A 13,468-nucleotide genomic window follows, 5' to 3' on the forward strand; every position below is an offset into this window, starting at 1 on the left:
AGGAAGTAATAAAGATCAGAGCAGAAATAAAAAAAAATCGAGAGCTAAAAAATGCAAAAAATCAATGAAACGAAAGGTTGATTTTGTGAAAAGGTAAAACTGACAAACCATTAGCTATACTAACCAAGAAAAAAAATACTCAAAATAAAATCAGAAACGAATAAGGAATATTACAAATGATGCGACAGAAATACAAAGGACCATTAGAGACTGTTATGAACAACTATATGCCGACTAATTGGAAAACCTAAAAGAAATGGATAAATTCCTGGACACATGCACCTACCAAAATTGAACAAGAAGAAATTACAAATCTGAACAGATAAATAATGAGTACTAAGATTGAATCAGTAATAAGAAGCCTCCCATCAAAGAAAAGCCCAGGACCAGATGACTTCACTGCTGAGTTCTGCCAAAATTTTAAAGAACCAATACCGATTCTTCTCAAAGTCTTCCAGAAAAATAAAAAGAAGAGAATTCTTCTGAACTCATTCTACAAGGCAAGCATTACCCTAATACAAAAACCAAAGACATAAAAAACTATAGGCCAATATCCCTGATGAACACAGATGCAAAATTTCCTCAACAAATACTAGAAAGTTAAAAGATCACTCATCACAATCAAATGGGATTTACTCCAAGGATGCACATATGCAAATCAATAAATGTGAAACATCAAAGAAACAGAATGAAGGACAAAATCTATACAATTACCTCAATAGACACAGAAAAATAATTTGACAAAATTCAACATCCCTTCATGATAACCATCAACAAACCAGGTATAGAAGGAGCTATGTCAATATAATGATGACTGTATATAGAAGGAGGTATGTCAACACAATGACCGTACATGACAAGTCCACAGCTAACATTATACTGAATAAGGAAAAGTTGAAAGCTTTTCATCTAAGAACTGGAACAAGACAAAGATGCCCACTCTCACCACTCTTTTCCAATACAGAACTTTTAGGCAAAAGAAATAATGGGCATCCACATGGATACAGAGAAAGTCAAACTGTCTCTATTTGCAAATGATATGACTTTATATTAAGAAAATCCTAAAAGCTTTGCCAAGAAACTCTTAGAACTGATAAGCAAATTCAGTAAAGCTGCAGGATACAAAATTAACATAGAAAAACCAGCAGTGTTTCTATACATCAATGATAAACTAGCAGAAAAAGAAATCAAGAAAAAAATTCATTTACAACAGCTACAAAAAAAAAAAAAACCTAGGAATAAGTTTAACCAAGGAGGCAAAAGCTCCTAAAAGAAAAGCAATAAAACCCTGATGAAAGAAACTGAAGAGGTCACCAAAAAATGGACAGACATCTCGTATCACGGATTGGAAGAATATTGTGAAAATGACCAATACAGCCAATCGATTTTCAACAAGGGTACCAAAAACATTCAGTGGTTAGGAAAAGACAGTCTCTTCAATAAATGATTTAAGAAAACTACATATCTCTAAGTAGAAAAATGAAACTAGACCCTTAACTCTCAATGTATACAAAAATTAATCTAATACCTCAAAGCATGAAACTACTAGAAGAAAACACTGCGGAAATGCTTAAGGCATAGGTCCGAGTAAATTTTTGTGTGTGTACAACATCAAAAGTACAAGCAGCAAAAGCAAAAATAGACAAATAGGATTATAACAGCTAGAAAGCTTCTGTACAACAAAGAAAACAATCAACAGGTGAAGATAAAACCTACAGTATGAGAGAAATTATTTGCAAACTATCCACGCGACAAAGGATTAATAACCAGAATACATAAGAAACTCAAACAATTTAACAGCAGAAAATAATACAGTTTGAAAATAGGCAAATTATCTGACTAGTCATTTCTCAAAAAAGACATATAAATAGCCAACAGGCATATGGAAAAAAAAGGTCAGCATGATTAATTATCTGGGCAATGCAAATCACAACCATAATGAGATATCATCCATCTCACCCCAGTTAAAATAGCTATTATCAAAAAAAAAACAATCACAGATGCTGGCAAGGATGTAGAGAAAGGGCATGCTTAAATACTATTCGTAGGAATCTAAATTAGCATAGCAAGTATGAAAAGCAGTATGGAGGTTCCTCAAAAAAGTAAAAATAGACCTACCAAATGACCCAGCAATCCAAATGCTGGGTATATATTCAAAAGAAAAGAAATCAGTATATTGAAGATCTAGCTCCATATCTATGTTTATTGTTATCACAATAGTAAGATATCACCTTAAGTTCCCAGTGTTCCATCAACAGATGAATAAAGAAAATATGGTGTGTGTGTGTGTGTGTGTGTGTGTGTGTGTGTGTGTGTCTGTGTGTAAAGGATGGAACATTAGCCATAAAAACAGTGAAACTTGTAATTTACAGCAACATGGATGAAACTAGAAGTCCTTATGTTAGGTGAAATAAGCTAGGCACAGAAAGACAAATATCACTTTTTCTTACTCATATGTGGTAATTTAAAAAGTGAAAGTAGACAGTAAAATGGTGGTTACCAGAGGCTGGGAAGGGTTGAGGAGGAGGAGATGAAGAGAGGCTGGTTAATGGGTACAAACATACAGTTACAGAAGGAATAGTGTTTGATAGCACAGTTGGGTAATGATAGTTAACAATAATTGATTATGTATTCAAAACTAACTAAAAGATTTGAAATGTTCCTAACACAAAGAAATGATAAATGTTTGAGGTGACAGACATCCTAATTATTCTGATTTGGTCATTACACACTGTATTCATATATCAAAATATCAGGTGTGTTTCTTAAATATGTACAGTTATATATAATATTTTTAACATACAATTTTTCAAAAAGAATGAAGAATATCTCTACATACTACATGGTGGAAATCTCCTGGCTATAACATTAAGTGAAAAAGCAAGGTACAGAAAGTGTACATATACATGTTACCACTTATCTAAGAAAATGACTCTGATAAAAATTAAATATTTTATATCTCAATATACATAAATATATTCATATCTCCAGCCCTACTTCCTTATATAAATGGTAGTACGCAAAGCAAATATATACATGTTTGTTCATACTGTTAAAAATAAAACGATAAATCACAAATTAAACTATATTAATAAATAAAACAACTCCTTCCATCTATAACAACAATAAACGTTAACCAAATCCTGCAATGTAACAGCCCTTGGCTCACACTCTCCTACTTTCCAAAGGAAATCTTACTATGGGGACTGTGGACAGACGCTGTTCTTATCTACCCAGTAGCTATTGTCCTTTCTGATAACAGCAGGCCTCAATTTTTGTTGACAAAAATCACTCCTTCACCATCCTTTTCAATTCATATGATTTAGATGGGACTGACTGTATAGCCAGCCAAGCAAGAGTGGCAGAGTCACAGCAAGGATTTTTGCTGTGTCTACTAGCAAAGCAGTGTTTTCACTCTGTTTGTTTGCTTTGTTTGTTTGAGATGGAGTTTCACTTTTTTGTCCAGGCTGGAGTGCAACTGCACAATCTTGGCTCACCACAACCTCTGTCTCTGCGATTCAAGCAATTCTTTTGCCTCAGCCTCCCAAGTAGCTGAGATTACAGTCATGCGCCACCATGGCTGGCTAATTTCACTCTGTTTTTTAAAAATAAAAAAGTAAAACTTTTCCAAACACTCAGAATATCACATTTATCCTGTGCCTGAAACAATCAGCTATCAGGTTATTAATTCTTATTTTGCAGTTGATCTCCTATCTATCCTTTCTTATCTATAGGCTACCAACTCTGCGTATGGTGGGTGGGTGGGTAGGTGGGGGGTTGGCAGGACGGCGCATAATCTCCTCAATTTCCTTTAAATATGAAAAATAGTAAAGACCAGGCAAACCTTGATAAATAGCCCTTGTTCCACCTTTATTACTGCATAACCTCAAATTTACTTAATCTCTCTTAGCCTAGGCATCTGTGCCTGGGATAATACTACCTATCTCATGGGTGTGTCAAGACAAAATGCAATATGCAGAATGTATTACACCAGTGCTAACTACACAGTTAACATGCAAAAATATTTTTTCTCATCCTCATCATGATCAACCCCAAAAATTCATACTCTTGGACCCAGACCAAAAATACAGGAAAAATTCTGTGTATACAATGTTTATTACAATTAAAATTAGAAAAAAAACCTTACAGTCCACTTGTGGGTGAATGATTAAGTAAACTGTAGAATAAAAATGATGAAAGCAATAGCTAGTGCTTATATAATGCTTATTATGTGCCAAGCATTCTATTCTAAGCATTTAAAATGTACTAGTATATTTGACCTTCCCAACCCTATGAGGTAGTAGAAAAATTCCTTTGTAGCAATGTGAAAACTGAGGCAGAGAGAAGTTAAGTAAATTACTCCAGGCAATGGAGTGTGGCTGAGATATAACCCCAGTTTGGCTCCAGAGTCCATGCTCGCAACCACTACACTCTATTGCTTCCCCAAAGAAATACAGACTTTAATAGTTACAAGAAGCTTTCAATAATAATGTAGGGAAATTCTTATGCTAAAATATCTGGTAAAAAATTGTGTTACTGAATTATACTGTGTTACATGTATGTTACTGATTATACCCTATAGCACATAAAATTGTACCCTATAGCACATAAAATTGTGCTATAGGATATAATCAGTAACATACATGTTATTTGGATAGTGGGATTAGGGATAAAATTGTTGCTTCTTGATGCCTTTCTGCACTGGATAAGTTTTACAATTAAAATGCAGTATGTTTAACAACAGCCATTCCCAAATAAATTCTTATTCTTTATAAAGTATCTGAACTCTCACTGGGAATGTAATTCCTCTGCATTTCAGCTATAACTATCTGACAAACCTGACAAACCTTAATGGGTCAAGGTTATAATCTAACGCCTTCATTCCTACATCTAGATGGTTAGTAAAAATAAATAAAGATGTGGGGGGGAGGGCGATGACCAAGAAAGAAGGATGAAAGGAAATATAGAAGTAATACTGTCTCTTTCATGTAGGAAACTTGACAACTACAGAAAGGCATTAAACAGATCAGTAAGAGTACTAATCACTGTAGAAACCTGTTGCATTCAGTGAGAAAATGTTTTGTACTTAAATCACCTAATAATGTACTATATTTGATTAGAGGACTTATACTGTATGTTATAAACTTGAAATATTTTGTATCTTATGCTTCTACATTAGAATATTTTTTACATGCGAAGATACAGACACAATAAAAAGAAGCAACTACAGCAGTCTCCCCTTATGTAGGATTTCACTTTCCATGGTTTCAGGTACCTGTGGTCAGCCATGGTCAGAAAATATTAAATGAAAAATTTCAGAAATAAACAATTCATAAATGTTAAACTATGCACCATTTTGAGTAGCATGATAAAATCTCATATTGTCCCATTTGGTCCTGTCCAGGATTGTGAATCATCCCTTTGTCTAGAATATCCATTTCTGTTATCAGATCAACTGCTGTAATAACCCAATGCTTGTGTTCAAGTAACCCTTATTTTACTTAATAATGGCCCTCAAAGTGTAAGAGTAATGATGCTGGCATACTGTTGTAATTTTTCTATTGTATTATTATTGTTGGTAATCTCTTAGTGTGCTTAACTTATAAACTTTATCAGATAAACTTTATCAGCCATCCACCGGTGGCCTTGCAACAGATCCTCGGTGATAAGGAGACTCTACTATACAGATTATTTACATTCTTACAACACATATGTGAAATAAGACCAAAAAAAAGGAATTTAACAAATGAGGGAGAGGATCTGGATAAAACTAAATTATATCAGTATCGCTGCCAAGTATTAATAGTACTTCAGGTATAGGCCCTGCTTTATGTGTTAATAATATTATAGAAACAAAAATGTTGACATGTAAATAGTCATCCGAAAGCAGAACAACATGTGATTTTTCAAGTTTTATCTTGAGCAATGGATAAAAATGGGGTCTCAAACACGCTTTCTGAGGTCAGACAGCTTTGGAAAGAGACTATTATAAATAGAATCAGTGTGATCCAGAATCCTAGTGGTGTGGCCATGGCCAACATAAACAAATGAAATGCCCATAAATCTTTATTGCCTCACCTGTCACCATTGCAGCATGCAAGAACCGAGACTGGGAGAAAGTAGAGCTCATTATCCTGAAGACTTCTGTGAACTGCCTCTGTTTGCTAGCAATCATATTTGCCTGATCCCTCAATTGTTCTTCCTGTGCCCTGGCTACTGCCAAAAGAGGTCAAACCTTCCAAAAATTAGGAGATGGAGTCAATAACTTTGCAGACTTATGACATTCAAATCTATGATCTTGACTATAACTGAGCTCTAAGCATTGTTTATTAATCTTTATTTATCGTCAGCTTTCATGACCAACGTCTCCCACTCTTCCTCAGCAATTCCAAACTTCAGGTCACATTCTTTTTCACAAAGCAGAACTCACCTTTTACTTAACCCTGAAAACCAGAGCAATCAAAGGTGATCTGCCTGAACTTCCCACTTCCCTTAAAGCCAATGGAACTTACCTCTATCTCCATCCATTCTTTCCTGCTTCCCTCCAGTTTCCTCAGAGGATAAGGTGGTCATTCTCTTTTTCAAGGAAATACCACCCAATCTGCTCTGGGTACGTTGCTTAACTGATTCCTCAGAAAATTGTTTTTGTTTTATCCCACTTGTAAGTGGGAAGTGACAAATCAAAACAATTTCTTAAAGTATTAATTAAGCTATTTTTCTTAGTTCTTAAAATTGCAAACATACTGACATGGATGAACTAAAACTGTATATCAAACCAGTTACATCATCTCATAAAAAAAGAACTGCTCTTAAGTAACTTCAGAGCACACAATTTTGACTATATATCTCTGGTGGGATGCAATGAAGGACAAAATAATCTGTTAATTTAAAATTTTTATGCTTTTTAAACTTTTTTTAATTAAAAAATTTTTTAAGTTTTATTCAGTAATTTTCATTGTTTAATCTAGTATTGAGTTTAATATTTTGAAGCTATTTTCTTTATTTTGTAGGAAAAGTAATTTTCTTAAGTATGATATGCTATGCTTACGTAAGAGAAGATTCCCAATTCTAAGGCATGCATGTTAAAAGTATTTAGTAGTAATGTCTGCAATTTCATCTAGTAGAGAGAAAGCAAGAGAACAAATACAGAACAATGTTAACAAAGTGATGGTTATAGTGGTAAATGGGTGTTCACAATGCTATTGTCAGCTTTTCTCTGTTTGGAATTTTTCATAAGAAAAGTATGGTATTGTAAAATCTCATTTTGGTTAAAAAATGCATTTATATGCGTATGTACTTAGAAAAAGACTTGTAAGGATATAATCTAGGTTAGGAAATCTGGTAGTAAAAATAAATTATTTCTTATTTTTTACTATTTGTGTTTTCTAAACTTTAACAAAAATTTAGTGCTTTTGTTATTAAAAATTTAACTTTATATACTGCAATAATACATATTAAGTATTTAATTCAAGATTACTGGCTAAATATGTGCTTTTGTCCTTCATTCCTTTTAAAAAATTCCACTGAAATAAAAATAGAAAAAATAAAAAATGAAGAAGTATTCCCACAGAATACAGAAAAAGGATGAAGTGATAGAAGAGAATTTCACCAACAAATAGATGTCAACAAAATTTCTGAAAGACTGGAGGAGATAGAGACATGATGACAGAGAAAAGGAAGTTGTAAAAGCTGCACCCAGTTATGTATTATCCAAAAGTTACAGAAAATGAAAACTTGATCTATCCATTAGAATGCCAACTCTGGGTTCAGAATCAGCACATGAGGCAGAAGACAGGAGCCATAAATATGAAATGACTCTGAAAACAGAATAATTATTTTAAGGACTGTATATAGACTTCACTACATAGCACCTCAAATCCTTCCCCAACTCTGACTAAACAGAGCATTCAGGGGGCTTGGGCATTTACCTCATGGGAAAAAAAAAAAAACCGGATTAACAACAACAACAAAAACCAGACTATTCTTAGCCAGAGAAACTGGAAAAGCAGCTTAGAGAACACTGGGACTTCTAACGTGAATGTTAGCATCTGGGGGCTCCAAACTAGAGCAGTTGGCTCTTCTCCCACCCTGAATCCAAATCTAACAGTCAATATACCTGACCAATGTACACAGACTAGAAACAATTACTAGGACCAAACCTCTCTACACCTCAATGAAATAAACTCATATGAGCTACCCTGACCATCTCTCCAGGAAATCAGGGATCATCAGGCAAATGAGGAAAACTAGCAACATAAAACACTAATGAAAGTTTTTCAAGCAATTTAGAAGGAGAAAGGATAATTTAGAGAGAGAAAAAAATAAAGAAAAATGAAACACCCTAAACGCATTTGGAAATTTTTTTAGAGGAAATTCTATACAACGGTAAGAACAAGATCCTGAAGAGAGGAAATCTATATGTATGTAAAACAAAAAGAATAAATGATATAAAAGATAAAAGACATTAAAAAAGTATAAGATCAATCTAGGCGATCCAACATCCAATTGGGAATCCCAAAGAAGAATAAAATATAAGAAAAAAAAAGTATTATTGTATAACAAAATACCCTGATGCTCAGTGGCTTAAAACAGAATTAACTCAAACAGTTTCTGAGGGTCTGGCATCTGGTGGCAGCTTAGTGGTATGGTTCTGGCTCAGGAGCTCTCCTGAAATTGCTGTCAAACTATCAGCCAGCTGCAGTCATTTAAAGGCTTAACCAGCACCAGGTACAGCGGCTCATACCTGTAATACTGGACTTTTGAAGGCCAAGGCAGAAAAAAAAAATTTTTTTTTCTTTTTTTTTTTTTTTTTTTTTTGAGTTAGAGTCTCACTCTGTCACCAGGCTGGAGAGCAGTGGCGTGATCTCAGCTCACTGCAACCTCTGCTTCCCACGTTCAATCAATTCTTTTGCCTCAGCCTCCCAAGTAGCTGTGGTTACAGGCATGCACCATCACACCCAGCTAATTTTTGTATTTTTAGTAGAGACAGGGTTTCACCATGTTGGCCAGGATGGTCTTGATCTCTTGACCTCATGATTCACCCGCCCTGGCCTCTCAAAGTGTTGGGATTACAGGTGTGAACCACCGTGCCAGCCCCCCAAAAAAATTTTTTTTAAGAAAAAAAATAATAAAATTAAAGGCTTAACTGGGACAGGAAGTTTCACAACCAAGCTCACTCACATGACTGTTCAAGAAGGATAAGTTCCCTCACTCACATGGGCCTCTACAGCGATACTCATGACATGGCAGCTGGCTTCTGCCAGAATGAGTAATCCAAGAGAGAGAGACAGTAACAAAGAGGCCATAATGTCTTTCATTACCTAATATTAGAAACAATACACATTCACTTCTGCCATACTCTATTGGTCATGCATATCAGTGTGGGAGAAGACTACAAAAGGCATCAAGACCAGGAGACACAGATCATTCAGAATCATCTCAGAGGATGATTTTTGATAACTGTACTAGTTATCAAAAAAAAAAAAAATCATGGGAAAAACTTTCTCATAGCTTAAGAGATACAAATCTTCAGACTGAAAAGGCTCACTAAGCACTAAGGAGGATAGGAAAAGACCTCATAGATACAAATGATAAAACTTCAGATCTCTAAGAATCAGATCATCACAAATGTGTCACAGGAAAGGGAAAAAATGCTGACCTACAAAGGTGTAAGAATTAGATTACCACCAGACTTTTTATCAAATGAGTGGTAAAAGGCAAACGGGCAAGGCCTTCAGTTGTAAAGTTGTGACAGCAAATGTTTATCAACCTGGAATTCTACATCCATCTAAATGAACAATCAAGTTTGTGAGCAGACTAAAGTCCCTTCTAGAAATAACAGAATCAGATGGTTTAGCAACCAAACACGAATTATTAAGATTTGAGCAAGGCATGGTGGTGTCTGTCTATAGTCCCAGATACTAGGTAGGCTAAGGTGGGAGGATTGCTTGAGCTCAGCAGTTCAAATTCAGCCTGGGTAACACAGCAAGACCTTGTCTCTTAAAAAAAAAAAAAAAAAAAAAAAACAGAATACACTTGAATTAGCACCCCTAATAATACAAGATTTTAAAAAGAGATGACATTAATATGCAAGAAACCCTACAAATATATCAATCCCAAAAGGGAAAAATCCTAAGGTAATAGCTGCAGGGCATGGCTCAAGAACAAATGGACCAGATTAGGAAAGAGTTCCAAGCAAGACAGTATGATTGAGTAGGTAGAATAATAGAGATTTCACAAAGGCACATTAGGTCTTGCTACAATAAAATTTTTTAATAAAAGAAAAATAAGACAATTGGGAAACTTCAAGAAAAACAAAAGGCAACATAACAAAGCCATGGTCCATAAAGAAACAAATAAAAGATGGTATGGGTTTAGCAATCAAGGGACTGGGAAAAAAAAAAAAAAAGGCTATGTACTAAAGATAGTATCTTTGAAGGGGTCCAGGAGGTGGGCCACCAGACTCAAAAATAGTCAATGGTTCCAGCACATTATCTAGTCCTGTATTCAACAGCATTCAAAAAGTCATACTAATAAAAACTCTTCTTTTTAAGAGTCAACCTTCATATAGAAGACATTAATGTGACTGCAAAACAAAATGTCAGCAACTTTGGCAATTTAAAAGTTTAAAGTATCTGAAAAAAGACAGGAGGTAAAAAAGGAAAGGAAGGATGGGGTGCTTATTATTTCATGTTATTTGAAGCAGTATCAAAATACTGACTATTGCAGATAGAATGATACATAAATATTATTAAATATGTAAGAAAAAAACACAAAAATATAGGCTGGGCACAGTGGCTCACACCTGTAATCCTAGAACTTTGGAAGGCCAAGGCGGATGGATCATAACGTCAGAAGTTCGAAACCAGCCTGACCAACATGGTGAAACCCCATCTCTACTAAAAATAAAAAAATTAGCCAGTCATGGTGACAATCACCTGTAATCCCAGCTATTCAGGAGTCTGAGGCAGGAAAATAGCTTGAACCCAGGAGGCGGAGGTTGCAGTGAGCCAAGATCACGCCACTGCACTCCAGCCTGTGCAACAGAGAGAGACTCCATCTCAAAAAAAAATAGTATCTTACAGTAAAACGAGCCAACAAAAAAATAATAATAAAATATACAAACATATATATATACAAAATTATCAATTTTTGGAAAGAAGAAGAAGAGAGAGAAAGGGAAAGCAGTGTCAATGAATTAAACCCTCTTCTTTCATATGACAAAGTCAACTGATGCTAAGTAAATTCTAAAAGAATTTCAGTACAGGTTAAGTATCCCTTATCTGAAATGCTTGGGACCACTAGTGGTTCAGATTTCAGATTTTTAAATATCTCAGAATATTTACATAGACGTAATGAGATATCTTGGGGATGGGACCCAAGTGGTCCAAACACAAAATTCATTCATGTTTCATATATGCTTTATACATATAGCCTACGGTGATTTTACACAACATTTTTGTTTGTTTTTGAGACAGCATTTTGCTCGTCACCCAGGCTGGAGTGCAATGGTGTGATCTCGGCTGACTGCAACCTCCTTCTCCTGGGTTCAAGCAATTCTCCTGCCTCAGCCTCCAAAGTAACTGGGATTACATGTGTGTACCATGACGCCTGGCTAATTTTTTATATTTTTAGTAGAGATGGGGTTTTACCACATTGGTCAGGCTGGTCTCGAGCTCCTGACCTCAAGTGATCTGCCCACCTGGCAGCACAGAGAGCCGGGATTACAGGTGTAAGACACCACACCCAGTCTCATGCAACATTTTAAATTTTGTAAATGAAATATAGTTTTGACTGCAACCCATCACAAGAGGTCACGCGTGAAATCTTCTACTTGTGGCACCATGCCACAAGTGGAAAGTCAATGCTCAAAAAGTTTTGGATTTTGGCACATTTTGGATTTCAGATTTTCAGAATGGGGTGCTCAATCTGTATTTTTTCTGTCAAAGTTATATTCTGAACATTAACTACACTTGATGATTGAGAAGCCTTTAGGCTAAATCTGAACTGATCTCTACACATTTCTTCAGGAAGTTGGTTATGTGTTTAGGTGCACAAAAATGCGTGAAAATGTCCATGCATGCTTGAATGCATATACATGTATGTATTTTAACTAAATGCATGACTTTATTTTCTTTCTGTAAATTTTTCTGTAAGTTAAAAGAAGGAAAAAATTTGCTGGAATGCAAGAAATAGGGAAGGGAATAGCATTAACTAAAGACTAACACTGAGATTTAATCTATTTCTCCAACATGTGTAAAAGGGTACCGTCACACAGAAGAAACATGGTATCCTCTCCCGCTGTATAAATTCTAATGCTAATCTTAATGGAAATGAGAAGTTCACCTGATTTTAAGAAATACTGAAGGAGAACCAGAAAGGCACTAGAAGCATGTGAAACTATTTTAAGGATTTTAAGATAATTTCACAGAAAAAGATTAAGATAAGTAAATGTACACTGATGGATCTCACAAATCTAGGAGACCATTTAACAGAAGAGAACAGAAGGAGCATACTATATTGCTACCATCAGGAAGAACTTTCTAACAATTGTAGCTACTAACAACAGAATGGACTGTCGATAATAAAGGTCTGAGCTTCCATCACTATATTGTTTAAATAAAGACCAAATAAACACTAGAAATCTCAAGTCTGTAATATTTTAAATTAGTAAAAGATTGGACTACATTATCCCTATAGTAATAAGTATTATTATGAGAGTTCTAAACTAACATATTTTGACTCACCAACATCCATTGCAGTTTCCATAAAGCTTTTCTGTCGTGAAGCAAATTCTGCAAGCAATTTCTGCTGCCTCTCTCTAGCCTTTTGTCGCCTAGATTAAACAGAAATAAAGTTGTAAGTATTAGATGTGCTTAAAACCTAGCTACTATATTTCCCATGTATATAATGAATGAAAAGCCCCTGGAACACAGTTGAGAACTATTTATTTTCTATATTAAATATTAAATTTCTTCTAATATTTGATTGCCCTTAAAAGGATTCTACTAATTTTAAAAGGTTACAAACTCACTGGTTTAATAGGTAAAAATAAAAGCCAAGATGTGCTTTAAAATGAGAAATAATAATTAAAGTAGAATATTTGGATTTCCAACAACACAAGTTCCTATGTATATGTCAGAAGGTAGCAAGAGCAAAAGGAGTCTTTTTTAGCAAGACTAACAATTTAAATCCTGGCAAAAATAATGGTAAACTGATTGCTAGAAGAAACTATGATGTTTAGATATAAACCAAGTCTAAAAGATGAAAACCGTCATATTTACTGTTACCCTAAGAATAGGTCCCTCCTAATAGAGAATGAATAGAAGTCAGTAAGTTTCCCAGTTTCTACTAGGACATATTTCAAGTTTGGTTATTTAGTATGAAGTAAAAGAATGTGAATGAGTCTCAAACACAACATAAGAATAAAACTGTATTACAAAGCCCTAAATATTCCCTTGGATTAATT

At 34.7% G+C, this 13,468-nt stretch overlaps 1 protein-coding gene across 9 annotated transcripts in view; it reads right to left on the reverse strand.

The window, feature by feature from the left end:
- UBR3 (ubiquitin protein ligase E3 component n-recognin 3) overlaps positions 1-13,468 on the reverse strand; it is a 248,075-nt gene that overhangs the window by 111,554 nt on the left and 123,053 nt on the right. For all 9 annotated transcript variants that reach the window (XM_074399504.1, XM_074399496.1, XM_074399495.1 and 6 more), the window contains one exon: positions 12,747-12,835. In XM_074399504.1, coding sequence (XP_074255605.1) covers positions 12,747-12,835 — 89 coding nt within the window. The remainder of the gene's footprint in view (positions 1-12,746; positions 12,836-13,468) is intronic.

This window comes from Saimiri boliviensis, chromosome 5 (assembly GCF_048565385.1).
Source record: "Saimiri boliviensis isolate mSaiBol1 chromosome 5, mSaiBol1.pri, whole genome shotgun sequence".
Taxonomy (NCBI): Eukaryota; Metazoa; Chordata; class Mammalia; order Primates; family Cebidae; genus Saimiri; species Saimiri boliviensis.